Genomic DNA, 27,351 nt, shown 5'->3' with positions numbered 1-27,351 from the left:
AGAAAGCCACTTGCTATCAACTCTGGAAAACCTAATCTTTCATCTATTCACAAGAACTCAGAGATATTGTCTTATTTTGGGAAAAGATCTTGGTTGCTCTTTCATAACTTAAATGATAACAGTAAATGGCTTAAAATTCCTCCTTCAGAATGGGAGGAAGATAGAAACTTTTAAAAGATGAAACATTTTATTAAAACAGTCAAGGTTACAAACGATGTTGCAGAGCGAGGAATCAAGTTATGTTCGGATTATCTTCAGATACTCACAAAGGTGAGACAAAGGTATTTTAAAAAAGTATTTAAAATTTTATTCAGATGTTTTATACAGAATGTTTAACTAATTTTAGGATGAGGAAGTATGAAACGAAGTAATAGAAGTCGTTGAAAATCATAGAAAACTTGTAGGTAATTTCAATAAGAAAGAGTTATTCTCTGACTTTGTTCAGTTCAAATAAAAATTTCCGTTATACCATGCATCACTGCACCAGATAGCACCTTGGTTATATAGAATAAATGATTCGTTTTTTAATGTTAAAATATATTTTGTGTGATAGTTAAAGCATTTTAAACATTTGGAATAGATGCTAAATGTTTCCCAATCCCACATCACCTAATTTTTTGTAGTGATATTTTTGCATAAAAACACGATTCTTTAAATAAAATGCGGTAGTACTTAGAACCATCCTAGAAAACTTTTTTTTTTTACAATAATTTTTTTATGGTAAAGAACAACTTTTTATGCAGCCACGTGTAATTTTCAAATAATTTTTTAGATTTTGGCCAACCCTAACATATATATATATATATATATATATATATATATATATATATATATATATATATATATATATATATATATATATATATATATATATATATATATATATATATATATATATATATATATATATATATATATATATATATATATATATATATATATATGAAAAAATATATGAAATTTTTTATATATACAAATATATATTTGAACACAAAATTTGATTGAGAATAGCGTCAACAAAAAATACTTTTTTACAATAACGCGTTTTTTCACAGGTTTTATTTTGGCAAAGTCACATAAAAATAATTACAGTTCAAATATCCCTTTCATTTAAGATCTGATCTGATTTTAAAAACGCAAAAAGAATTCTTTGTGTTGCTATCAACATTGTTTTATTTTTTATCATCTATTATACAAATTAAATAAAGAATTCTGTTTTTAAAACAAAATTTATAATATTGATTTTTCAACAACTTAATCCAATTTAATCTTTCACCTATAAAGGGGGCTTAAAAACACGAACCTTAATGTAAAGGCAATATTATCTGTAATTAAAAACCTCCTTAAAAAAAATACTCTTACACGTCAAACTCATAACTTATTATTTCAGTAAAAACAATTTTTGTCTTCATGAACATATTTAATAATGGCAAACAGAAGAGTGCATGATAATAAAGAAGATTTAGGTAAGATATCTAAACAAAATCATTTATAAATGAAAGTATCCTCTATCTAAATGAATACTATATTTTTTTTACTATTATTGATAGAAAAAGAAAAAAAAATTCTAATACAAAAAATTCTTCTAGTTTTTTTGTATCAGAATTTAAAATAACATCACAGAAGCTAAGAGAAAAAAGTAGGAGCCATCATGCGTGAGGACGTGTTCTTACAAAAAAAAGCCGAAAAAGAATTCAAAGAAGCAAAAAAAGCGTACAGTTTTATATAAAACTTAACAGTTTAATGCTGTAAGATTTTTAAAATGTTGAAATTCACAAAGACTATTAATCCTTGAGTATTAAAGCATCAATCAATTGTCTTAAAGTATTTTATTTAAATATAACAACAACAATAACATCATCGAAGGTATACTTTTTATTAGAAGAGTACAAAGATGATTTTGATGTCATACAATTATATAAATTATGCATAAATTAAATTATACAACCATATAAATTAATAAGCGTTATCTTCTTACTTCTCTTTTAAGTTAATTTATAAATAAAATAAACTTTATAAACTTATGCCAAATAAGTTTGAGTTTTTGTTTCAAGTTCTTAAAGGAAGTGGTATAAGAGAAGGTACTGCTGGTCAGCCCGTTATTTTCACACTTGACGGAAGGAGAGCAGGACGTGGAAGTTTGAGCTGCAAATGTAGAGCACCATCTGGAAAAATGACTTACGTTCTTATATCTGACAATAAAGTAACTGCAATACTGTTTCTAAGATTTTTCTTAGACTCCATAACTCAATCTAATTTTTTAAATCATTATTACTTATTATTACTAATAGGACGGAACTTACACTGTTGATTTGAATGCTACCGAGCCTGGCTTACATACAGTGGAAGTAGAATGGGATAATAAACCCATAACAGGATCGCCGTTTCTTGTAAGAATTATGCAGGCTACTGACGCAAAAAAAGTTAAAGCTCGAGGGCCTGGATTAGAGTCTGGGATTTTAGGTGAGAGAAATATTAGTTTTTGAGGACTTTTTAAAAAAGACAATCATTTTTATATTAAATATATCAAACTGTTAATATATAAACACTTTTTAGCAAATTTCCAAGGTACTTTCAAAGTTGATTCAAAAGGAGCAGGTCCCGGAACACTTAAAATTAGAATTCATGGACCTAAAGGTGCTTTTAAAGTCGAAATGTTTCGCGAAAGCCATCAAGATCGTATTATTACTGTCCGTTACAATCCAACTGAGCGAGGTATTTATACGGCAAATGTTTTTTGGTCTGATGAACACATCACAGGGAGTCCTTTCGAAATTTTTGTCGCAGAAAACAAAAAAGAACTAAGATCTTGGAAAGAAAACAAAGAAAAAATACAAAGACAAGAGGGCTTGTTAAGCAATGGGTGATGGCATTCTAAGTTCTAAACAAAATTTTTCTGAAATTAAAAACAATCATCTGATTATTTATTGAATGTAAAAATGAATTTATACTGATGTTAATGCTTGCGTAAGTTCTTTGTTTTCATCTAAAAAGTTGTAAAAATCATATTTTATACTGTATCCTAATTAAAATGGAGATTATATAAGCAATTAAATAAAATTTTAGAATTATAACTTATAATCAATAGATTTTGAAAAAAACGTCAAGCAAATGACGTCAAACTTTCAGTAAAAATGATGTTCATCTGTTTTTCACAATGTAATTAACAATCCAAATTTCCAATTTTTAATAATAATTTCTAATTTTTGATAATAAATCCAAATTTCTAATTTTTATTTACTAACCGTCATTAAGTGTTTAACCGCAATTTACAATTAACACATAAACTAAACTCTATAACAAAGTTACTACAGAATTTTACACAAGTCTAAGTGTTTTATCTTAAGCATCTGCGTCCGGAAATTTTGCTATTCAATATCGATACCGAAATCTCGCGTAAACCGAGGCATAACAAGATCTGAAAAACTCATCTTCTTAAAATGATACGATATGAGACGAAAGATGAATAACAATACTTGACATACCTTTCTTTCTGTTTAAAAAACGAGATGTGTGCCCAAAAGAGTAATCTTATTTTATGGAAAATATGGTATTTTAAAGTCAAATGTCGGACACTTTCTTAACACGGAGATTTTGTAATGGGACGCAGAAGTCTTTTGACAACGGCGTTGTGTTCAACGAGTCAAATTATATGCCACTAGGTTACTTTAAGGGTTTTAACTAAGAAAACAAACGTGAGCGTCGCATTTGCTAAATCTTAAAAGCGATATCGACGCACAATATTGTGCGTCGATTGCTCACAGAATAGATTAAATTCAAAACTTCGGCATTAATTAACAAGTTACAGTTACCTTGTTTTCAAATAGTATCTTTTTTAAATAATAAATCTTGCATTAAGTTGTAGATTTTCCATGTTTAAATGTTTTTAAAGATACTTTAAAAAAAAAATTTTATTTTAGAAAAACTATTCTAATTTTAACTGAAATCTTTTTTTTCGGACGATTAGGGAATAGCTGTATCTTGGTTGCCGTGGCAGAAACATTAGAACATGGTTTATACGGATGAATTTAATTATATAGAGAGAAACTCAATATAGATTTTCAAAATTCGTTTTTAAAACTAAAATGTGTTTATTACATATATTAAAAAGTTTTTTTTAGTTTTATTAATCAAAAATTTGCGAAACATAAACTAATATATCTTTAAATTTAGTTTATTGGTTAAATAAACCCCCTTTTGATTGGATTCTTCCAAAGCGTCTTATGTTTACGTTTTATTAAGCAAGGCTTTAGAGTGGTACTCAAAGTAAAGTATCTGTATCTAAAATAAAGTGCAAATGGAATCGAAATCTGAAGAATCATTAGCTACACACAGAATATGTAAACATCTGTTAGTTGGTATTTTTAAACATTATTTGTTTGAAATATATTCTGCTTATTAAATTCAATGACGTATATTGGGAAAACTAATTCAATTAGCTTGTATAGTATTGGTCAACACATATTGTATAGAGTTAAGTTATTAATGTGACAATATGAAAATAATAATATGTCTTCTTTACTTTTATCTGTGAGTTAACAGTTATTCTCATTAATTATATCAAGTGGCACTTATCTATCATTATTTTATATAGTTTTTTTTTTAATTATGAAATGTGAAAATGTCAGACATGTCTGTTTATGACCAACTTATCCATTCGACTAAATGGTCTAAAACCCAGGGGTACTCAGAGAATTTAGGGTGATTTAGAACTTAAAATTTGTAAAATTTTGAATCTATTTTATGGTGGAACCATGATAATATCCAGTTTCAAATAACTTGAAAACCAAAAGTTAGCAGATGAGAAAAATCTAAGGAGAATAAGTTATTAACAAACATCCCTCTTTTAAAAAATTTTTTTCCAGTTAAGAAAATGAATTCGTTAGACAAAAAACTCAAGAAGAAGAATAGGACAGTGGTATACAAAATTTACAATTCAATTAACATAGGAGTTAGGATGGGGCTGTGTGAGAGTATGTAGAATTGTGTGAAATGCCCAGTATGGATAATCTTCCAAAGTCTATATGTATGGCGAGAGGGGACAATTATTTAAGGCCTAAGGGAATCTGGATTTGGATGCCAAAATATCTATATGTAATCACCATAAACCTTTTATTGTCATTAGAATTTTTTTTTATTTGCAATGATTCTCAAATGCATTAAGAATAAAAAGAATTATGTTTTATCATTATATAATTTTTTTTTTCCAGATATCTAATGCACTGTCATAAAAATGAGTCAATCAATTCAAGATGGCTCGTAGCTCTAATTGTTGCCACAATTTCATGCATAGTTCCTTTCACAATAATTTGGTCAACCCCTTTATATTTTTCAAGCCAAAATGCTTATCCGAATGGTGAACAAATTTATTCTTACATTAATGAAGCTCTGTATATCAAAGATTTAATGATGAATGGATCAAGTTTTTGGGATGGATCTTTAGGGAATCAAGTATTGACAGAACCTCTACCAAGTTTATTTACTGCTTTCACTATGATTATATTTGATAAGTAATGAATTTTTTTATTCTTAATAAAGGTTTTGTAAAGGAGTTTTTTTAAACTTCCAGTTTTATCTTTTTTATTTATGTTGTGGTTATTAGAGGAAATTTAAAAGGAAACACCACAAAAAATCACCAGTAAAATATTTAAAAATATCTGTATTTTTATGTGTTTTATATTAGCTACAGTCACCCAAAGTTAATTTCTTTTAAACAATTTAGATAAAATAATTAATAAAAGTAAAGATCAATATTTCACAAGTATTAACTTTTTAATTTGGAATATATTTTAAATGATATATATAAAACTTTTATTTGTTTCATGGCATTCAAATAAATTATAACATTTGAAAACTATTTTTAGAAATAATAAGTTATTCTCTTGTTATTTTATATCTTTATTTGATAGTATACTTTGAAAGTTGTAATATAATGAAGTAAAAATAATTTGTTAAATCAATTCATGAAGTTTGTAGGGGGGGGAAATATAGATTATACTATAAATTATAGTGTAATGGGGCAAAGTATCAATGTGTGTAGTCAAATTTCTTGATAGGACAATTACTAAGTTATATGACATTTGAAGTTTTTGTAGAAAACTTTATTTCACTCTGGTAAAACTTAGTTTCACTCTGGGTAATGTTCTATTACATTTAAATCCCTTAAGACCCCCGAGTTGTGAATGGTTATTATTTAATATATGAAGTTTCTTTTTACAATTGTTAATATCTTAGGGTTTGTGCTGATACAATTTTAGATTTGGATCTCCTTTGTGTATCGTTCGTTGGGTTATAGTTTTTCTTGCTTCTCTAATCCCTATAACACTGTATAGCGGAGTATACAAAATGCTGCTTTCTCATACACAAAGCATTTTTGTAGCAATTTTGTTGTTTTGCATTGAGAGTAGATATCAGTTTGGATTTGAACTTAATAGCATATTTGTTCAAGGAATTTATGGACAGCTTTTTGGAATGGTGTTAATGCCAATTGTAGGTAGGGATGATTTTATTTTCAAAATAACAAAGTATATGAATTTTAAATTCTACATTTTAGTTTAACATCTATAGAAATAATAACCTATGAGTAGCGTAAGATGAAAAAAGAAATGCTTGTTTTTATTTCAATAGGAAACACTTAAGTTTATAAAATATACATGTTTTATGCCAAAATGTACTAAAAATTGTTTAACGAATTGCAAAATATCAACTCTTTTGTTTATTATTTATTTTTATCTCTTTTAAAATGAGGTTTTGCAATAGTCAACTCTTATCTTATATTTTTCAGCTTTTGTTTTTTCTTTCTTCCATACTTAGACTTTGGGTATTCTAATATTGGTTTTAAAATTTTAACATTAACTTTTATCTTTTTTTAAACAAATTGAAAAAGATTAAATTTTTCTTTTAATTTTAGTGCACAAAACAAATTTTGTTTTTTAGTTTCAAAGATGTATTCTCATGGAATAAAATGGGTGGAATGCAATCCAAATACATCAGCTCTTTACTTAAGTCTTGTTTATTGTTGCCATATTCCTTCTGGTTTATTTTGTACTCTAGCTTCATTTTCAGCATTTATTACATATGTTTTAACAAAAGAGTTCAAAGTATCATATTTATTGGTTGCTGCTAAGAAGTTTTTTGGACTTCAGATAAGAGTTGTTTTATATTTATCATGGTGGGTTGTAACAGCAATTATTTCATACCCTTACTTGAAAGAAACTTGTCATGACCAAATCAGTTCGTTTTCTCAACTTATTCTTATAATAACAAATGGTGCAGTATTTGATGATAAAAACTACTTTTCTTGGTTTACATCCTTGGTTGTTATGGGGTTAATGAAAACTTTATTAGATGTTTTTACAATTTTGAAATCCAGGGAGGTTCCTATTAATACTCAACAGTATTTTTCTGTATGGTTACTTCTAATGACGGTTTTTGTCTTTATGTTCACAAGTTTAGGGTCTCCTTTTTTTTTATCTATGAATAATTTTATATTTTCAGTTCATTTTTGTGGTTTGCTTCTTGCTTCTACATCTCTTCAGTTTTTATTTAATTGTTTTTCGAAACTAAACACACCCAAAAATCTATTAAGAATTCTGCTTTTTATAATAATCTCTGCCATCTCAATAAATAATTTTACTCTAAGAATATTTGAGAGGGCAATTCTTGTTGATGTAAATGGAAGTTTTCAAAGCAAATTGCGCACTTTACAGAATGACAGTAGTTATGGAAGAATTCTTGTTCATGAAAAATTAGGTATTCCAATATTTTTTACTTTAAGCAATTTTTTGACTTCAAGTTTTCAAAAATTTGTATCTTGGAAATATTTAACCAAATGCAAGTTATTATCTTTTGGTTAAGGGACTGGTGAGCCATGGGATCTTATTAACATACCTACTCTAACTGGGAAACCTGGTATGAAAGTATATTCTTTTTAAAAATATAATTTTCTCTAAATGCAAAATTTATTTGTATGCTATCAAAAAATTAATTACAAATATTGATATTAAAAATTTACTGAAAATATTTAGCATTATGAAAGAAATAAAAACATAATTTGAAGCATAAATACAGTTTGACTCTTTGCAATGTTAAATACAAATGCTTTCCTCTGGGCAAAAATCTACTTGAATTAAGGAGATTTACATGAATTAATGAGGTAGTTTATAAAGAATCATGTTAAGTATATTACTGCTTAGTTATTGTATACATGTATATAATAGTGAAAAGCAGCTCAGCCAGACTAGAGTAAACAACTGATATGGAGTGCAAACAACAAAACTGAAAAGTTTTTACACTCACTCTCAGATATTTTTCCTTATCTGGTTGAAAACTTAAAAGAGATACAATAATGATATGTTAACTTTCACTGGTTTAATTCTCTGCATTAATTTTGATCATTATAAGATTAAAATAAATTTTAAAAAAGATGATTTTAATTGTTAAGCTAAACTGAATTAAAAAAAAAAATAAGTTAAAGTTAATCTACCTTAGTTATTAGTTTTGAAATAAGTTGCTGACAGCTATATTTTTGCCCTTTAAATTTAAAAGGTTTAGTATGCACAAAATTAAGTAGAAAAAGAAGAAGAATAAAGAAGTTTTTACTGGTATATACAATCTAAATACAAATAAAAATTTATTTCATTTTATGCTTTACATCCTTTTAGTAACTTACATATCAAACTGATTTGGTATATTTTATTCTGTTTATCCCAGCCATCCTCTTCCTACCCTACCTCTCTCCTATAAGACTAAATCCTGTGTGCACCTTTGTAAACAATTTCTTTTATTAATGATGTTATATACATTGATGATAATTTTTGATCAGTTTTTAAGATTCAGTTTCTGAAAAATTTAGGTATTTTAGAAGCCTGCCATGAATCAAATGATAATCCATCTGCTTACTTCTTTGAGTTGATTACACAGAAAAATGTTGTTGCAGAAAAATTTGAAAACTTTTTGAGGTTATATAATATAAAGTATGTGGCTGGATATTCCTCATTTATTGAAAAATACATCATGCTACTTGCAGATTTAGAGAGCGTCATTAAATTTGAAGAATTTGAAATATTAAAAGTTAATGAAGAGGATGAGAAATTCGGTTTCTTTAACTTCATTCGGTTGCCAGGTAATATATTGAAATTTATGAAGCAATTATCTTGAAGCTTGTCAAATTTTCTTAGTCGTCACATCTTTAACAAGTTAAACAAACAAATAAAACAAAAGTGTTTTTATTTTTCAAATTGAAGTTAACCTCTGCTTCCCAATCTTCCTTAATGAGAAAACTGCGAAAAGATAATGTTTAATTTAGCTTCGTTTCATATTTTCATAATTACAAATTGTCATCTTTAATTTGAATGTTGATAGTTTATTTACATCAAGTTTGGTAATAAAGTCTTTATAACAACACTTGTAAAAAAAAAATAGTATGCTTTAAGTTTATTAAAAACACAAAATCTTTGAATTTTAACACCACTCAAGTTGAGTTTTCATAAATGAACTACAAAAATCTGAATATTTTTTTGGTGGAAAAATAACTGTACCCAGTTGTAAAAACAATATATCATTCACTTATATTGATATGCATAGTATATATTGTAAAATAGTTAGATTGAAACAAAACGTTTCCGTATGGGAACTTATACAGCATATTTTAGGTGCGTTACAAAATTATTGTTTTTTAACCCCAGGAATAAGTTATTTAGGTCATTAGTAGTCAGTCAAGTATATTTAAAATATATTCAAGTATATTTAAAATATATGAACTATTTTTGGGGTCAGGCAGGTTAAAGGGCTAGGTATATAAATGGTAACTAAGAGAATATTCTTATGAATCGTTTTAAAATGACAGGATATGTTGATGGTAACATGAAGAATATGCATCAAGCTGTTGTTCAATCGTTAGATTTGTATTCTCGAAATGTGCTATTGTATTTAAATCCTAGGCATAACTCTGTTATACGAATGCAAAGCTTAGTTGAGATACAGGTGCGTTTCTATTTATTTTGTGTATAAGTTGAAACCCGATGTAAAATATTTGCTTATTTTTATTAAAATGAACTTGCGGTTGTAGACAATGAGTAAGTCATCTTTTGGTTACACTGTATCCAATGTACCTGGATCTATTGTTAATTGGAAGTTGAATGGTCATGGCATTGATTCTTATGAAGCAATCAGACACCTAGACAAACTTTTTGCAGGCATGTCACTTTATTCGGTTGTAATTGAACAGAAGCGTACTTTCTATGAGTACCATGCATTAGTGCAAGTCAAGCAGCCAAGCATTAAAGTGAAGTTTTAATTTTATGATTTTTGTTTTACTGAATTCATTATTGTTATGTGGCGTTGATTTCTTTTTCGTATTTCTTCTAAAGTTGATTTTTTCAGGCTGAGTTGCTGGAACATCTCCTATTCAAATTATCCTACCACCCTTTCTGGCGATGTATATATATACCGGTACCTGATACGTATCATTTAATTGATTATGAATCTAGTCAGTTACTTAATCGTACATTAACTACTGTGCATTATGTCACTCCAAATTTAATGGCAGTCACTTTACCAGAAGGCCGGTTTCATGTTGTTTTTCTCTATCGTGTTCCTGGTATCTTGAAAATTGCAGCCATGATTTTTATAGCAATTTTTTTTTATAAGTTATTTAATTTCCTTCTCTTTCAAATTTTCGTTTCCTGTTTGCATTTTTTATGAAATTTTGAAATGTTGCTTGAATAATAATTTCAACTTGCAATTTTCTCGTACTAAAAAAAATTGATGCAGTTTATGGAGTGTTTGAATTATTTATCAACAGTTTTAAAATGTTCATTACATTATGTATTATAGTAGTTTTAATTATTATTAATTTGATTTGATTTGACTTTTTTCGATTTTTTGTTTACAAGCTCTTATTTCCTTTTTGAATCAGCAACAATGATGATTCAATGACATGCTTGGCATGTATTACCTCGCGGAGTAATATATGCTAAGACATGTTTTTATTGTTATCCATAGAGTAAACTAGGAGTAAGAATAAAGGGTTTAGCTTTAAATTCAAAAGTTTCTTTAGGTTGTTTTTATTTTCATTTTATAGAGAATTTTTTAGAGTCTATGAATATAAACAAATTGCGTAAAAAAAATCGATTTTTATGAAAAAAAATGTTGAGTTCAGTTTTGATGACACTTTTAGACATTAAGAAAATCAAGCTAAATTAATTAAAAATAGAATGAAAACTAATCTTATTAGAAGTTAAATATACAAAAAAACTATTCATCAATTAGTTAAATTTGAGTTTCATGATCAGAGGTAGGCCCTTGCTTCTTCCTTAATTTTTTGACACATTTTGCACCTCTTGATATCTTTGTTTTGTCTCTTTTTTTCGTTTTTTTTAATTGTTGCATTTGCTTAGTTTCTTGTTCGATTTTTTCTGTGAAGTGTTGCAACATTTGACACATTTGAGCAGGAGTTTGTGGTTTTTGTTAAATTATGAAGTTGACGACTGACATTAGATGATGATGTAGCTTGCCCAGGACAAAAAGTTCTATAGATTTTCTATAAAACCATTTCATTTCTATAGGAGTTCTATAAAAATAATAAAGTTCTATAAAATTTCTATAGACTTCAAAGTATATTTTGAATTTCTATAGACTTCAAGAATTCCTATAGAAATGAAATGGTTTTATAGAAAATCTATAGAACTTTTTGTCCTGGGAAGGGTTGAAAGAGGAGTATCTGTCAAGCTGTCTTCTCTTTACAATTTTCAAACTATCAATGTCAAGATTGTGACAAGAGGTTCCAACTGTAACTGCCTGATTTGCCGAATTGGTAAGCTGAAGCTGACTGAAAAACATCCTTTGGATGATTCTACAACTCCAAATCCCCTAAAAAGATGTTCAGATTGTTTGTCACCACTAGGGGAAGGCTTACCTAATAAATGCAACTCTATTTCTTTGAATTTAAGGTATAAGATCCCTCAAAAATCTTAAAAAAAAAAAAAAATTTTTTTAATGTAATTTTGGCACAAAATTTATCGCTGAACACAAATTTGAAAACCATTTTTAAAAATTTGATTTAGTTTTTGAGATATCCAATGTTTCCTTCGAATTTGGTCTGCATAGCAACAAGCATATCAACGAGCTTTTAATAACAATTTCATTATATTTTTTTTAGCTATTTCATTATAAATTTTTTTATCTAATAAACTTTCTAAACAATGGGTAAGTCATAAAAGTAAAAGAGCTAAAAGTAAAAAATCGAGAAGATTTCATCCCAGGACAAAAAGTTCTATAGATTTTCTATAAAACTTTTTAATTTCTATAGAAGTTCTATAAAAATAATTGAGTTCTATAAAATTTCTATAGACAATTAATTGAAGTCTATAGAAATTTCTATAGACTTTAAAATATATTTTGAATTTCTATAGACTTCAAGAAATTGTCTAAAGAAATTTTATAGAACTATAAAATTCCTATAGACAATTTCTTGAAGTCTATAGAAATTCAAAATATATTTTAAAGTCTATAGAAATTTCTATAGACTTCAAGAAATTGTCTATAGAAATTTTATAGAACTCAATTATTTTTATAGAACTCCTATAGAAATGAAATGTTTTTTATAGAAAATTTATAGAACTTTTTGACCTGGGGGGGTTCTAGAAACTTTGTCTATAGAATTGATCTAATATTAGATCATAGAGATATTCTACAAAAGAACATGTGTCTTGAGAAAACAACGTCTATTGAATTTTATATTGTGGATTTTTATATAAAAAATTTTTATAATATTTTACAATAATGTTTTATATAAATGATATTTTAATATTTATACATAAATAGGCTAATTTAATCTTTTTAAATAAATAATCGGGCAGCTCCATCAACCCAAAGTTTAGGAACATTTTCTTTTGATTTTTAGTAGTTCATTTCTATACTTAAACTTGAGGGAAACAATCCCCATAGCCACTAGATATATATATATATATATATATATATATATATATATATATATATATATATATATATATATATATATATATATATATATATACAGTGCTCGAAGTGAGGCGGGATGGGGCGGGATGCCATCCCGTTACCTTTTTAAATTTTGAAGACCATCCCACCTCTTTTTTTTATGCATATTTTGGGGTGGGATGCCATCCCGGTACATAATAAATTAATGGAAATTTTATTTTATTTTCCTCCTATAAATAAACTTGTAAAAACAATTTTAAAGAATTTAAATGAACTAAAGTCTCAGCTGTTATTTAAAAATTTGCGGTAGAAATTTCAAAAACTAAATCGATAATTATAAAACATTGTGTCTTTTCTTTTGTATTTTAAATAAAAAGTTACCAAGCAACAAAAAGCGACATTGGTTTTTTTTTTTCGATAAAGTATCATTAGAGTTTTTTTTGGTGAAATAAAATATAGTACACAGTAGATTTACTCAACATTAAATGTTATGATTTAAAAAAAATTTACTTATTTTAAATATGGGTAAATGGCTAGCAAGCGGAAGGAAAAGAAAGTTAAGCAGTGATAGTTCTAAAAGTAATTTGGAAAATGACACTGAAATAAATAAAGAAGTGACAGATTTTTCGAGTATTGAAACTTGCCAATCCTTTCCTCAATGTGATGGTATTTTTTTTCAATTATTTAAAAATTGGTAAATACAAAAAAATAAGACTTGTTTAAAAATAAAATGTTTAAATATATCATTGTTTTTTGATTGCTTAATGACGTTTGATGTGAAACTCAACTCAATATTTTACGGTGACAGTCTCTTAAGAATATAACGGACCTCAAGTTGTTTTTTTAATATAGGTTTTTTACTATAGGGATACTCTAGGGATTTATAATTCCTTTATTTAATCTACACAAAATACGAAATCTATAATTTTAGGATAGGTGGGATGGTGATTAGAAAATATTAAAAACCATCCCGCTACTTTTTTTTTCCCACTTCGAGCACTGTATATATATATATATATATATATATATATATATATATATATATATATATATATATATATATATATATATATATATATATATATATATATATATATATAGCGCTACTGTTACTTCTTCCCCTCTTTTTTTTTTTAATGATTGATTGTGATAGAGAATTTTATGGTGATTCAGAAAAATATAAAAACATAGACCTGAAAATGAACGGAAAGTGATCTAATTCGAAGTCAAAGTTTTAAAAAATCCCACTAAAAACCCTAATATTCGCCATTTTGAGAATAACAAGTTAAAGATCAATAATGCGCATTGTGATGGAAATTAATTTTCTCCTTTGTACAACTCTTCAACAAGATCAATTTATCCAATTTTGGCATCAATCAATGAACTTATTCCTTCAGACAGGAAAAAAATTATTATTTGCGCTGGAATTTGGTTAGGTAAAGACAAACCAATTGCTACTACTTTTTTGAAGCCATTTGTAGCAGAAGCAAAATCATTATGGAATATCGGATTTACTTGGGGCAATGATCAGCATACACGCTGTCTAACAACTATTTTCACTACTGATACTATAGCCCGTCCAATTTTTACAAATACTAAACAATTCAACGGATATTATGGATGTGACTTTTGCTATGCTAAAGGTGAGCATCACGATGGAGCACATGTATATAGACATATCAATTTTCAACATCGTTCAAAAGATTTACATATGATAGATTGTATAAATGCTGTTGCAGTAGGTTATCCTATTAATGGGGTAAAAGGTACTTCAATTCTTATGGATATTCCATGCTTTGATATAACCAATAATACTATTCTTGACTACATGCACAGTGTCTTGTTAGGAGTCACTAAACATTTTGTGTCATTGTGGATTGATAATCGTGGTGCTGATTATTCTCTTTCAGTTCAAAATATATGTGATATCAGTAACAATTGGAAAAATATCAATCTACCAAATAATTGTGGTCGTGACACTGGTTCTTTAACTGAAAAGAAGAAATGGAAAGCTTCCGAATGGCAGAACTTTCTGTTTTTTGGTTGGCCTTTAGTAAAAAATAGAATACCTGCACCATATTTTTCTCATTGGATAAAACTTGTCACAGCTATAATGCTTCTTGTATCTGATTCAATTCATCAAGGAATGGTGGATGATGCCAACACTTTGTTGAATGAATTTTCATCAGATGTGGAATTGTTATATGGAAAAAATCATTGTCTCTTCAATATACACCTACTTCGTCACTTAGCTTTAAGTGTAAAAAATTGGGGGCCTTTATGGGCAACTTCATGTTTCACTTTTGAAAATTACCTTGGAGCAATGAAAAAAATGCACAATGGTACAGTGTTTGCTGCAGAACAAATTGCTAAATCAGTCCTTTTGTTAAACAATATATCCTTTATTCTTAAAGATACAACTCGATCTGAAGGTTCTCAAGTATTATTTAATGATATATTTAGACAATCTCTGCCAACTTCAGAAAGTCTTGTGCATCTTGATATAAAACCAGCAGTTATTGATTTTCTTACAATGGAAGCATTAAAAACAGCTGGTGTTTCTAATTTTGAAGAAATTTTTTCTTGTTATCGCATGCATGTTTATGGACAACTTATTTCAACACATTCTTTTTGTAGTGGGAAAAAACGGAGCAATTGTTATGTTAAACTGTCATTTGGTTTTGTGTTTCTTATAAAAGCAATATTAAAGATAAGTTTATCCTATTTCATTGTTGGATACAAGTTGCAATCAAAGAAACATTTTCTTTCTTGTAATACTGATTGGTATTATTACAAAGGTGACTTTGATAAACATATTTTTGCTTATGATGCAACAAAGATTATATCTAAAGTAGTTAAAGTTGACGACACTTACATTGTTGTTCCTAATAGATTCACTCATGTCTACTCTTAGCCTGTCGAAAAGTTTTACAGTTGGGGTTAGGATCAGCACTGCATTATATATATATATATAATATATATATATATATATATATATATATATATATATATATATATATATATATATATATATATATATATATATATACATGCAAATTAATGGTGAAAAATGATTGTACAATGGAAGAATCTGCAAGTAACATTTAAAGATTAAAAAACATTACTAAAAAATATTAATTAAAATATAAAATTAAAGAAAAATGTCAGAATTGCTTTCATCTTGTTTTGGATTTTAAAACAATTTTTATTTTATTTATAAAAAACTATAAAAATATGTTAATAATAATTTTTCTATTAAAATATTCATTATTGTCAACAGTATTGTCATTTTCAACAAATATATCAATATATTCAACTGCTATCAATAAGGATCCTTTAAAGTATAAAAGAGTCATAAAAACAAAATCAAAATGTTGAAGTTAGGTGATTTGGGTGTTTGTTAGGTGCAAGAAATAGTTCAAAAAGTTCAAAACTAAATTAATGTAAATATTAATAAACATGATGCATTAAGAGTGAACTAAAGATTTAAAATTGTTTAAAAAAATCATTAAAATAAAGAAACTTTTATTTTCAAAATTAATAATAATAAAAATAAAATATCATTAATTACTAATAGTAAAAATATTTCTTATTACTAATCATGTGCTTTATTGCAGCACTTTATTTCTATTTTGTTTCTTTTTTGGCTTGTATAAACAGAAACTTCATTTAAATTTTCCCATTAGTCTGTGGGAAAATTTATATTATCAGTATTTTAATATTTTTGTTATTACAACAGAAAGTCAATGTGTCTGACTTCCTTGTTTTTGACTGGTATAAATTGAATGACTTCCTTACTTTGGCTTGTATAAATTAAACATAAGAAATTTAAAAAAGAGCAACTACAGAGGACAATAATAATTAGAGGATTATTATAAAAAGAAGATTATTTTATTTTATTTTTTAAATTTGTTAATATCATTTATTGCTTTTTAGTTTTTTTGACTTTTTGAAATAGCAAAGAAAAGACTTAAATTAAAATGAATTTTGAATATTCTATTTACAATTTTGTTGTTGATAATTCTATTGAGGTATTATTTTAATTTTTCTTTTTTGATAAAATGGAAAAGTTTGATAGAGTAAAGGTATAAAATCTCTTTAAAAATAAATACTTATTGTTAGTTAACTAATTTCATATAGGTTGGTCGAACTGACTGGATTAAAGGTCCTGTTACATATGGAGAAAATGTTGTTGTAGAGTGGCCATCAAGTCATTTCAATGCACTGTTGCAGAACCAGACGTTAAAGTCTGGTTCTCCTACTTGGAAAAATTATGAGGCAAAGGTCTTGAAATCGGGGGGTAAGTAAAATTTAGGATATATATACATTTATATGCAGGTGGAAAAATATTTATAATATTTTATATTTTAAATAATTAAGATGATTTGGAGGAGCTAAACAATCAAGCGAATGCCCTTGTAAAAGTTGTGCCACCATTACCAAATCAGGTAACTTTAAGTGTGTAGTTAAGATGAACATTTTTAAGAACTTTTTATAAATGTTAAATGCTATTTAAAAATATTTCATTCTAGTTTATCAGCTTAATTTAGAAATATGATGGTAAAAGTTGTGCAAAAGCTAAACGATTGCGTGTTGAAGAAGACATTGAAGTTATTAAAAACATTGTACGTTTATTGTATATTATAAATACTTCTAATTTTAACTATGGGTTTGCGGTAAATTCTTTTTAATTTAATAGTAAACTTTGTTAAATTCAGTATTCCTTTATGTTCTTATTTTAGAATGCAGATAAAGTTGCTTTAGAAATTAAACTTGATGAACTGAAAGAAGAGAATAAAGTTTTAAGAGAACAACTGCAAGAAAGAGCGACAGGTGTCTTTAAATTTATACATATCTACATTTTTATATGTATGCATGTATGTATGTATGTATGTATGTATGTATGTATGTATGTATGTATGTATGTATGTATGTATGTATGTATGTATGTATGTATGTATGTATGTATGTATGTATGTATGTACACACAGGGTTCCACACTTTTGTGGTTTGGAGGGGTCTCCATGATGTCATTTTATTTTTAATGAAGTTAATATAGCTGTATTGTATTTAAGGGGATCTTAAAGGAAAGGAATGCAATGAAAATAGTAAGTAAAGCTTTGAAATGCATTTAAAAATAATTTATGCATCGTTAAAAAATTTTAAATGATTATTTAATTAGGATTTGCTCAACTTCTCACTACAATGGAGACATCAATGAAAAAGCATTCTGAATATGAAAAAAGTGAATGTTATTTTGTTTTCTATTTGGCTTTATTGTTTCTGAAATGCATTGCATTTTACAATATTAACTTTATTATTTTAACTTATTTGCTTTAATGACTTTTTTAGGGATTATTTGTGTGTTAAGTTCATTAGAAAAATCAACCCAGGACTTATCCAATGCAGTTTTGCAGTTAAACAAGCCCCGTGATCTATCTTCTTTAACACATCATATACCAAAATTGACAAAAAGTCTTACTTCTAACTCAAATCAATATTCAGATTTATTAAATGATTCTGTTGAATTAGAAAATACATGTGACTTCAATGTAACTCAAAGTTTTCATTCATCTTTTCAGAAGTGGAAGGCACCCAGCACTTCATATGGGTCTAGTGGAGCAACCTCCCACACTCTCAACTCTTCTGATATGTCTGATCAACTTAATCATTCATTTAGCATAAGAAATAGTAATGCGTTTAATGACAGTCTTGTTTCTAAATCAAATCTTACTGAAACTGCTGTTTGTATATCCATTCCAATCTGGAAAGAACCTAACTACCCAGACGGATCTAGTAGAGTAAGAATTTTCATGTTGCAAAATTTATCTATTTTTTTTATTTATATATTTAATTATATGAATTATATTCATAGAACTTCTACTTTGTAATTTAGAAACAATTAGTGCCAGGTCACAAAATATACATTGACCATGTAAAATTCAGCAAATGTAACAAATCGCATGGTACAAATAGATTTATATATGTATATATATGTATATATATATATAAGAATTTATTAAGCTCTGTAATTATCTAAAATTATTACTAACTAAATTAACAATTAACGAACAGATAAAAGAAAATTATGTAAAAACCACTCTTCATATAAATCATAACATTTCCTAAACATTTACTAATGCTTCCCTCTTACTCCAAACCCTTGTATACCTACCAACTAGTTTACACCCATCTCACCGACCATCAAACATCAGCATCGCATTTGAATCTTTTATAAATTTTATAGAGCGCATACTTAAGATTTTATCTTAAGTTAAATATATAGATATTTTTTCAACTTAATTTTCAAATATCATTAAAAATATTTAAAAATAAAGTCTTAATTGTTATCAAAATTATAAACACTTAAAAGTATAAATATTCTTTATATTTAGATAAAAATTCTTAAATTTAAATTTGTGATCTACTTTAGAATATTTTGACAATGATTAATTTTAGTTCTTTGCATCTAGTGAACTGATGTAGGATGAAAATCCCCATATCATGTCTAAATCTTAGGACATACCAGTTATTATTTATGCAAAAATGAACTTTTAAGTCATCACTAATATTGCGGGTTAGAGACAGCAAGGTATTGAAAATCTACCGTAAAAAATTTCTTAACGAATGTCATTAATTAAACTTGGTGTCGTTCAATTGTTATTTGCATTATATCTTGCATTCGCGCGATTTAACCTTTAATTAAAATTTTTGCGAGAAATCATTGTTTTTGTGAAAAGAAAAGCAGATGGTTACGGAATAAATGAACGTGTATATTTTAGCAATGAATAAGATATTCAAGAAAAATCAGTAACTTAATCTTTATGTTTAAAGTACAAAGCAGCAAAAAAAAAAAAATAGCGTGTAATACTAAAAAATTAAATAAATATTATATATATATATGTATATATATGTATATATATATATATATATATATATATATATATATATATATATATATATATATATATATATATATATATATATATATATATATATATATATAAGATATATATCAATAAGGATCCTCTAAAATATAAAAGATTAACAAAAACAAAATCAAAATGTTGAAGTTAGGTGTTTTGGGTGGTAAGTTTATAAGGAATAGTTCAAAAAGTTCAAAACTAAATTAATGTAAATATTAATAAACATGATGCATTAAGAGTGAACTAAAGATTTAAAATTGTTTAAAAAAATCATTAAAATAAAGAAACTTTTATTTTCAAAATTAATAATAATAAAAATAAAATATCATTAATTACTAATAGTAAAAATATTTCTTATTACTAATCATGTGCTTTATTGCAGCACTTTATTTCTATTTTGTTTCTTTTTTGGCTTGTATAAACAGAAACTTCATTTAAATTTTCCCATTAGTCTGTGGGAAAATTTATATTATCAGTATTTTAATATTTTTGTTATCAAAAGATTTTTAAAAAATAGCGAATATGAGGGTGAATAGACCCTCATATTCGCCATTTTTTAAAAATCTTTTTCAAAACGCTTTAATTTTTAACGAAAATTCTTATTCCAAAAACTGGCCTCAAATAAAACACAGTAAGTCGTCTTATTTAAAGCGTCTTCAAGTTTTCTTATTTAACACGTATTTTTTAAGTAAAACTTGAATATATATATATATATATATATATATATATATATATATATATATATATATATATATATATATATATATATATATATATATATATATATATATATATATATATATATACTGCAGTACAGTACTGTATATAAAATAGTGTTTACTGTATATACTATGACAGTATACACTATTGTATATGTGTATACTATACATAGTCTATGTACATAGACTATGTATAGTATACACATATACAATAGTGTATATATGTTGATGTTTTCGCTTTAGGTATTTCTTAGTATCTTCGCTAAGCAAACCTACTGATTTTACTGAAACCTACTGATTTTACTGAAACCTTTATTTATTTGAAATTGTACTGGGCTTACATCCAAATATTTAGATAATTTCACATTAGATTCACTACTTGGGTTTAAAACATTCTCATGAATAACAATCTCTTCTGGGATATAGTCCTGATCGAAATCATCAAAATCTTGTATTGTTCTGGTAGATTAGGAGTGCCTTTGTTGTAATTTCGCACTTCGTTTAAATGAGAATGACACGTAACAGTGTCAATGGGAAGATTTTATTTATACATTTTAAATACTGTTGTTAACAAGGTTATGGGAACTGAGCGTGTAGTTGGTGCTTTTGTTTGTTTTGATTTATTATGATTAGGATGCTCACACTTTTTAGACAGTTTCCACCCAATACCATTGATGAACTTGTGATATGCACATAATTTTTCACCTTTATTTAAACTTCTCATAAGCCTATTTTCGATAAGATTTAGCTCATTCCATTCATGGTTTGTCGCATTCAGTTTTAAATTTGTAAGGTGCTTTGACACACTCTATCCAATTACATTATGGTATCGCTTATAAGAATTACAACCACCTTGTTGATTCAAAGTTGATTCTTCATAATTAATTATGTTAAGTTCTAAAATTGAAAATAAATAAAACAGTCGTAAATAAAATATCCATTAAATTTAGAAATTATTTTAAAAAATAAACATATCATACAAAACTAAAAGTTAATTCCAAATTCTTTCTTACCAACAATTATCCGGAAAAGAAAATGCGATAGCAGACAAAGTTGACTTATTTGCAATGTGTTTGTTTTCTTTATTATTCTTCTAGCAAATTTGCAATTTGTTAATTTAGTTGTCTTTGATTTTATACCTTTTCATAAAGTCAATCAACGTGAAGTTTATGTTGGAGATTTCTTGTTAATTTTTATTTATTGGATGACTCATGATAATATACCTCATGGAAATAAGTAATGTGTAACTATTAGTTTTATCAATGTTGTAAAGATTTGTAAAATCAACTATTTTCTTGAATTTAGTTACGAATTAGCCTGGCATAGATAAAAGTTGCATTTTTATCATTACAAAGTACAAGAATTAAAGTTTGTTATATCTTTATTATTCCCAATATTCAACATTGCATTATGTTGAAAATATTGGAAACCATAAAGATCTATGAATTGAAAACTACAAACTGATTTCTAAAACGGAAGTTATAATATCTTCAATGTATATTGTTTACTTAAAACTACACAATGTTATTCAACAACCCCAACAACGACTGCTACATCAGCAACTGCAGTATCAAACAAAGCAGGTAAATTGATTTGTAGTTTTTATAAGTGGTGACTTCTCCTTTTTTGTATACATTTTTAACTCTTTTTAAAACCTTATTTTGCAACACTTTATGCCCTCTGTAATGAGGATTTATCATTTTAGAAAGCGTTTATAGAACTATAGCTGTTTTTGTGGTAGCTATTTATTAGGGGTTTACCGGATATGATATCCGGATAATCCGGTATCCAGGATCATAGTATAACCGGATATGCAACATATATAGCCATCGTATATCTAGATATAGCCGGATATGTAATATTTTAGATAATCATTAATCCCACCTGTGTACATACTTTTATAACAATTAGGAATTAACTGTTTTGAGTAATATTAATAACAAAAGTAAAAATTAGGTAATATAATGAAATAATATAGTAATTGTGCAAATCTAACTTTTGAATGAGTGAACTCTTGATTACACAGGTCTGCAAAAATCATAAAGTTATACAAATTTATATACTTAGGTCGTTAGGAAAGTTTGTAGAACTTCATCTATAAAGATACAATGAGACAGGAAATAATTAAATATTTATATATCTTTTTAAACAGCGTTTAATTATGAACATTTTAAGTACTTGTTGAAGTATTTTGAATGTTTATTAAAAAAGTTATTTAAATTTTACTATATACGTTTTCAAGAAAAAATCTAAAAATGGATAAATTTGAATATCGAGCATATATTAAAACCCGTGCTCTACTTGGAGTTTCAGCACAAGCCATAACCGATGAGTTGGTTTTAGTTCATGGTGACCAAGCTCCAAAATATAGTACAGTTGCCAAGTGGGCTACTTTATTTAAAGATGGTAGAGAGAGTCTCGAAGATGATCCTCGCTCAGGGCACCCTCAAACCACGTATACAGCTGAGAATATTGAACGTGTGCGAGCCATTATTGAAGAAAATCCTCATGCAACACTTTTTCGATTAATTGCTTTACAATCAACAAAATCATTCACAACGCACTTAAAAAAAGAAAATTAACATCACGTTGGATACCCCACGAGTTAACCGATCAAAATCGCAAGAATAGAGTTGAGGCATGTAAGGAAAATTTAGCTCTTTTCAGAAACGGTCCATGGAGACTATGTGATATTATTACAGGGGATGAGTCGTGGTTTTATTTGAGACAAGTTGGACACAAGTCGGCAACGCTAGTTGGGTCGGTGAAGGTGAAAGTCCAAGAACTATAGTAAGATGCGACAGGTTTCAGCCGAAAAACATGTTCTACATCTTCTTCAAAACAACAGGTGTTGTTCATTTGGGTTATGTTGAAAAGGGAGACACCATTACTAGCGAATATTATATAAAAAATTGTTTGAAACCTCTTATATGCGAAATAAATAAGCAAAGACCTAAAACAGGCACTCAAAATTTCAAATTTCTCCATGATAACGCTCGACCCCATGTGACTGAAACCGTCAAAAATTGTCTAAACCAAGCTGGAATTACAATAATTCGCCACCCACCATACTCACCAGACTTAGCTCCATCCGATTATTGGCTATTCGACTTGATAAAAAAAAATCTTGATGACGATACTGACGTCGAAAGTCAAAAAACTCGCATAACGAAGCTACTTCAAAGTATACCCAAAGAAGAGTATAAAAAAACGTTTGACAAATGGCTTGAAAGGATGCAACTTTGTATAGATAACGATGGACATTATTTTGAACATTTGATAAAACAAAATTAAAAAAAGCTCTTCTTTTTTTTTTTTTAGAGGGGAGTTCTACGAACTTTTCTAACGACCTAAGTAATTAATTTTAAGTCATAAAATATTTTATTTACATTATATACAACTATAAATTTTTATAAAATCTGTTTTTTTTTTTAGTTTCGAAGCTTTGTTAAGTGCTTTTTCTCTTGTTGGACGTTACATTTTCCTTATGCAGCATCCATTAGTAGTCGCCCATCATATTTGTATCAAATAGACCTTGATACCTTCTCTCCATTTCTTTGATATCATGGTGAAACCTTCCAGCTTGCTCTTCACTTACTGCACCAAGATTTTCCGGGATATAATCCAAATAGGAGTTCAAAAAATGGAGTTTTATACTCATTGAGCATCCCAAATTTTTTTAAATTGCACATCATATTTTCTACGATATTTTTTAAATCCGAGCCCTTCTGATTTCCTGTAAACTTCGTAACTACATCTTTAAAAGAATTCCATGCTGACCTCTCAACATAGTTCGTGATGTTTTTGAACTTGTTATCTTCCATTAGCCTACGAATGTACTGATCAACAATAACTCTCGAATAACTTACAAATGAACCAACAAAAACTCTCTCCTTCAGCTTTGCTTCAGACATACCAGGAAATTTGCTTGAAAGGTGTTTTAATGTCTTACCATCTTTTAGCAAAGCCTTCACAAACTGCTTCATCATGCCAAGTTTGATATGGAGCGGTGGTAGAAGGACCTTTTTAGGAGCAACCTAAAATTCAAAGTGCACGTTTTTCTCTCCAACATTCAATGTTCTTTTTGGCCACACTTTCTGGTTCAAATGTTTAGCTTTATCACGACTATCATATTCACACAAAAAATAAAGAAATTTTGTGTAACCACCTTGCTGTCCAAGTATCATAGAAAATGATTTAAGATCCCCAGAAACTATCCACTCGAATTCTCTGTACTTTTACTTATCCAAAATCTTTATGATGCTTATCCAAGATTTATACGAGGAAGTCATATATCTGGTGCTATGTGGTATTATTGGAAGTAATCATTGTGTTGTTATTGTTGTGATGTTTTTGAGTTGATAGACAGCTTGACTTACCTTCCCGCTGGTGTCTATTGTTAAAAACGACTATTATTTAGTTTCATTACTGCAACTCACAGCCTCTAATTAATCACTAAAAGTCAAGATAAAAGATTTTGCTATAGTATTTGGTTTAAAGTTGAATATTATTTTTATTTTTAAGTGTTGCCAATAGGTTTGCTCTTTCAATCAGATTTTAAGTTTACTTTTCAACAAATACTTTGAAACCATTGCAAAATTTATTTAACAATGTCTCAGACATTATGTCTGTTATTTGTTTATGGGTATGCTTAATAAGTGCGAACTGGTCTAAGTCTGAAACAGTTGCAAAACCTATCATTACTGCAAACTAGCATAAGTGCGCCATAAGAATTTGCAGAAATCGGCACAAGTCCGAACTGGTATAAGTGCAATGCAGTTGCGCTGTCTGACATAAGTGCAAATAGCTTAAGTACGCCAAAAATAATTACAAACATTACCACAAGTGTGCATCATCATAATTGTGAACATCAAAATTTTATTAAAATTTTGATGTTCACAATTATGTTTCACAAATATATATATATATATATATATATATATATATATATATATATATATATATATATATATATATATATATATATATATATATACGGTAAAAAAATATCCCCAACAATTCATTTACAAAAATAAATTCCTTAATTAGTTCCATTCTATTAACAACTCCCTCTCCGGCTTTATTAATATGTAGCTTTGTTATAAAGTTTTATTAATAAATTATTTCTTGGGTTTCTGTTTTTTGGTTTTTCACGGGAGTGTAGTGAATTTTTATGTTACTTGGCTTCGATGAGCATTACGCTCTTAACTTTCAAAATAGCAACACTTTTAATATTATTTTAATAAATCTTCATGTTAATTTTCACTGTACGTAACACCAAACTTTTTTGATAAATACCGTGAACTTTCACTGCACAGTGAATTTTCACTGTATCTATCAAAAACGCTTCGTTAGGCACAGTGAACTTTCACTGTATTTAGCGAAAAACGCCCCTTTAGGTACAGTGAATTTTCACTGTATTTAGCAAAAAACTTTTTCTTAGGTACAGTGAAAATTCACTGTACCTAACACCAAGCAAAATTAATTTCCATCACAATGCGCATTATTGATCTTTAACTTGTTATTCTCAAAATGGCGAATATTAGGGTTTTTAGTGGGATTTTTTAAAACTTTGACTTCGAATTAGATCACTTTCCGTTCATTTTCAGGTCTATGTTTTTATATTTTTCTGAATCACCATAAAATTCTCTATCACAATCAATCATTAAAAAAAAAAAGAGGGGAAGAAGTAACAGTAGCGCTATATATATATATATATATATATATATATATATATATATATATATATATATATATATATATATATATATATATATATATATATATATATATATATATATATATACAGTGCTCGAAGTGGGAAAAAAAAAGTAGCGGGATGGTTTTTAATATTTTCTAATCACCATCCCACCTATCCTAAAATTATAGATTTCGTATTTTGTGTAGATTAAATAAAGGAATTATAAATCCCTAGAGTATCCCTATAGTAAAAAACCTATATTAAAAAAACAACTTGAGGTCCGTTATATTCTTAAGAGACTGTCACCGTAAAATATTGAGTTGAGTTTCACATCAAACGTCATTAAGCAATCAAAAAACAATGATATATTTAAACATTTTATTTTTAAACAAGTCTTATTTTTTTGTATTTACCAATTTTTAAATAATTGAAAAAAAATACCATCACATTGAGGAAAGGATTGGCAAGTTTCAATACTCGAAAAATCTGTCACTTCTTTATTTATTTCAGTGTCATTTTCCAAATTACTTTTAGAACTATCACTGCTTAACTTTCTTTTCCTTCCGCTTGCTAGCCATTTACCCATATTTAAAATAAGTAAATTTTTTTTAAATCATAACATTTAATGTTGAGTAAATCTACTGTGTACTATATTTTATTTCACCAAAAAAAACTCTAATGATACTTTATCGAAAAAAAAAAACCAATGTCGCTTTTTGTTGCTTGGTAACTTTTTATTTAAAATACAAAAGAAAAGACACAATGTTTTATAATTATCGATTTAGTTTTTGAAATTTCTACCGCAAATTTTTAAATAACAGCTGAGACTTTAGTTCATTTAAATTCTTTAAAATTGTTTTTACAAGTTTATTTATAGGAGGAAAATAAAATAAAATTTCCATTAATTTATTATGTACCGGGATGGCATCCCACCCCAAAATATGCATAAAAAAAAGAGGTGGGATGGTCTTCAAAATTTAAAAAGGTAACGGGATGGCATCCCGCCCCATCCCGCCTCACTTCGAGCACTGTATATATATATATA

General features: G+C 27.3%; 5 protein-coding genes across 24 annotated transcripts in view; all 5 read left to right on the top strand.

The window, feature by feature from the left end:
- The window catches only part of LOC145191067 (filamin-A-like), a 20,520-nt gene extending 17,549 nt beyond the window's left edge, over positions 1–2,971 (top strand). For 6 of the 7 annotated variants that reach the window (XM_090066971.1, XM_090066970.1, XM_090066976.1 and 3 more), the window contains 3 exons: positions 2,055–2,203; positions 2,292–2,463; positions 2,557–2,967. In XM_090066971.1, the coding sequence (XP_089923097.1) occupies positions 2,055–2,203; positions 2,292–2,463; positions 2,557–2,867 (632 nt within the window). In that variant the 3' untranslated portion in view covers positions 2,868–2,967. Of the gene's footprint in view, positions 1–2,054; positions 2,204–2,291; positions 2,464–2,556 lie in introns of all 7 variants that reach the window. The other variant, XM_090066969.1, reaches the window with a different exon arrangement.
- On the top strand, positions 2,793–10,870 carry LOC145191359 (uncharacterized). Of its 8 annotated transcripts, XM_090066978.1 has the most exons (10): positions 2,829–2,967; positions 4,174–4,350; positions 5,211–5,510; positions 6,258–6,493; positions 6,937–7,752; positions 7,858–7,911; positions 8,855–9,124; positions 9,848–9,984; positions 10,070–10,285; positions 10,384–10,870. In XM_090066978.1, the coding sequence occupies exons 2-10, from the start codon at positions 4,298–4,300 to the stop codon at positions 10,702–10,704; spliced, it is 2,403 nt and encodes an 800-aa protein (XP_089923104.1). In that variant the 5' UTR covers positions 2,829–2,967; positions 4,174–4,297; the 3' UTR covers positions 10,705–10,870. The 8 variants fall into 8 exon arrangements, with proteins under 8 accessions (XP_089923105.1, XP_089923104.1, XP_089923107.1 ...); XM_090066979.1 differs by lacking the exon at positions 4,174–4,350 and having other exon boundaries at positions 2,793–2,967; XM_090066981.1 differs by lacking the exon at positions 2,829–2,967 and having other exon boundaries at positions 4,168–4,340.
- A 3,267-nt stretch (positions 10,871–14,137) lies between these two features.
- On the top strand, positions 14,138–15,912 carry LOC149881950 (uncharacterized). The gene has a single exon (XM_090066913.1). The coding sequence runs from the start codon at positions 14,672–14,674 to the stop codon at positions 15,872–15,874; it is 1,203 nt and encodes a 400-aa protein (XP_089923039.1). The 5' UTR covers positions 14,138–14,671; the 3' UTR covers positions 15,875–15,912.
- Positions 15,913–16,027: 115 nt separating this feature from the next.
- Positions 16,028–23,304, top strand: LOC149881948 (uncharacterized). 7 transcript variants are annotated; one of them, XM_090066966.1, is made up of 10 exons: positions 16,037–16,991; positions 17,101–17,260; positions 17,341–17,408; positions 17,511–17,585; positions 17,703–17,793; positions 18,036–18,068; positions 18,143–18,205; positions 18,313–18,761; positions 21,911–22,188; positions 22,913–23,304. In XM_090066966.1, exons 1-9 carry the CDS (start codon positions 16,941–16,943, stop codon positions 21,929–21,931), a joined length of 1,011 nt encoding a protein of 336 aa, XP_089923092.1. In that variant the 5' UTR covers positions 16,037–16,940; the 3' UTR covers positions 21,932–22,188; positions 22,913–23,304. The 7 variants fall into 7 exon arrangements, with proteins under 7 accessions (XP_089923094.1, XP_089923093.1, XP_089923090.1 ...); XM_090066963.1 differs by lacking the exons at positions 21,911–22,188; positions 22,913–23,304 and adding an exon at positions 18,857–19,292 and having other exon boundaries at positions 16,034–16,991; positions 17,511–17,570; XM_090066961.1 differs by lacking the exons at positions 21,911–22,188; positions 22,913–23,304 and adding an exon at positions 18,857–19,288 and having other exon boundaries at positions 16,034–16,991.
- LOC149881949 (protein GVQW3-like) lies at positions 22,861–23,187 on the top strand. The gene has a single exon (XM_090065869.1). It carries the CDS (start codon positions 22,861–22,863, stop codon positions 23,185–23,187), a length of 327 nt encoding a protein of 108 aa, XP_089921995.1.
- Positions 23,305–27,351: the final 4,047 nt, after the last annotated feature.

Source organism: Hydra viridissima, unplaced genomic scaffold (assembly GCF_058129835.1).
Source record: "Hydra viridissima isolate aposymbiotic clone 2 unplaced genomic scaffold, HvirCarnegie_v1 scaffold_11, whole genome shotgun sequence".
Classification (NCBI taxonomy): Eukaryota; Metazoa; Cnidaria; class Hydrozoa; order Anthoathecata; family Hydridae; genus Hydra; species Hydra viridissima.
This window is presented reverse-complemented; position numbering and strand designations above follow the sequence as displayed.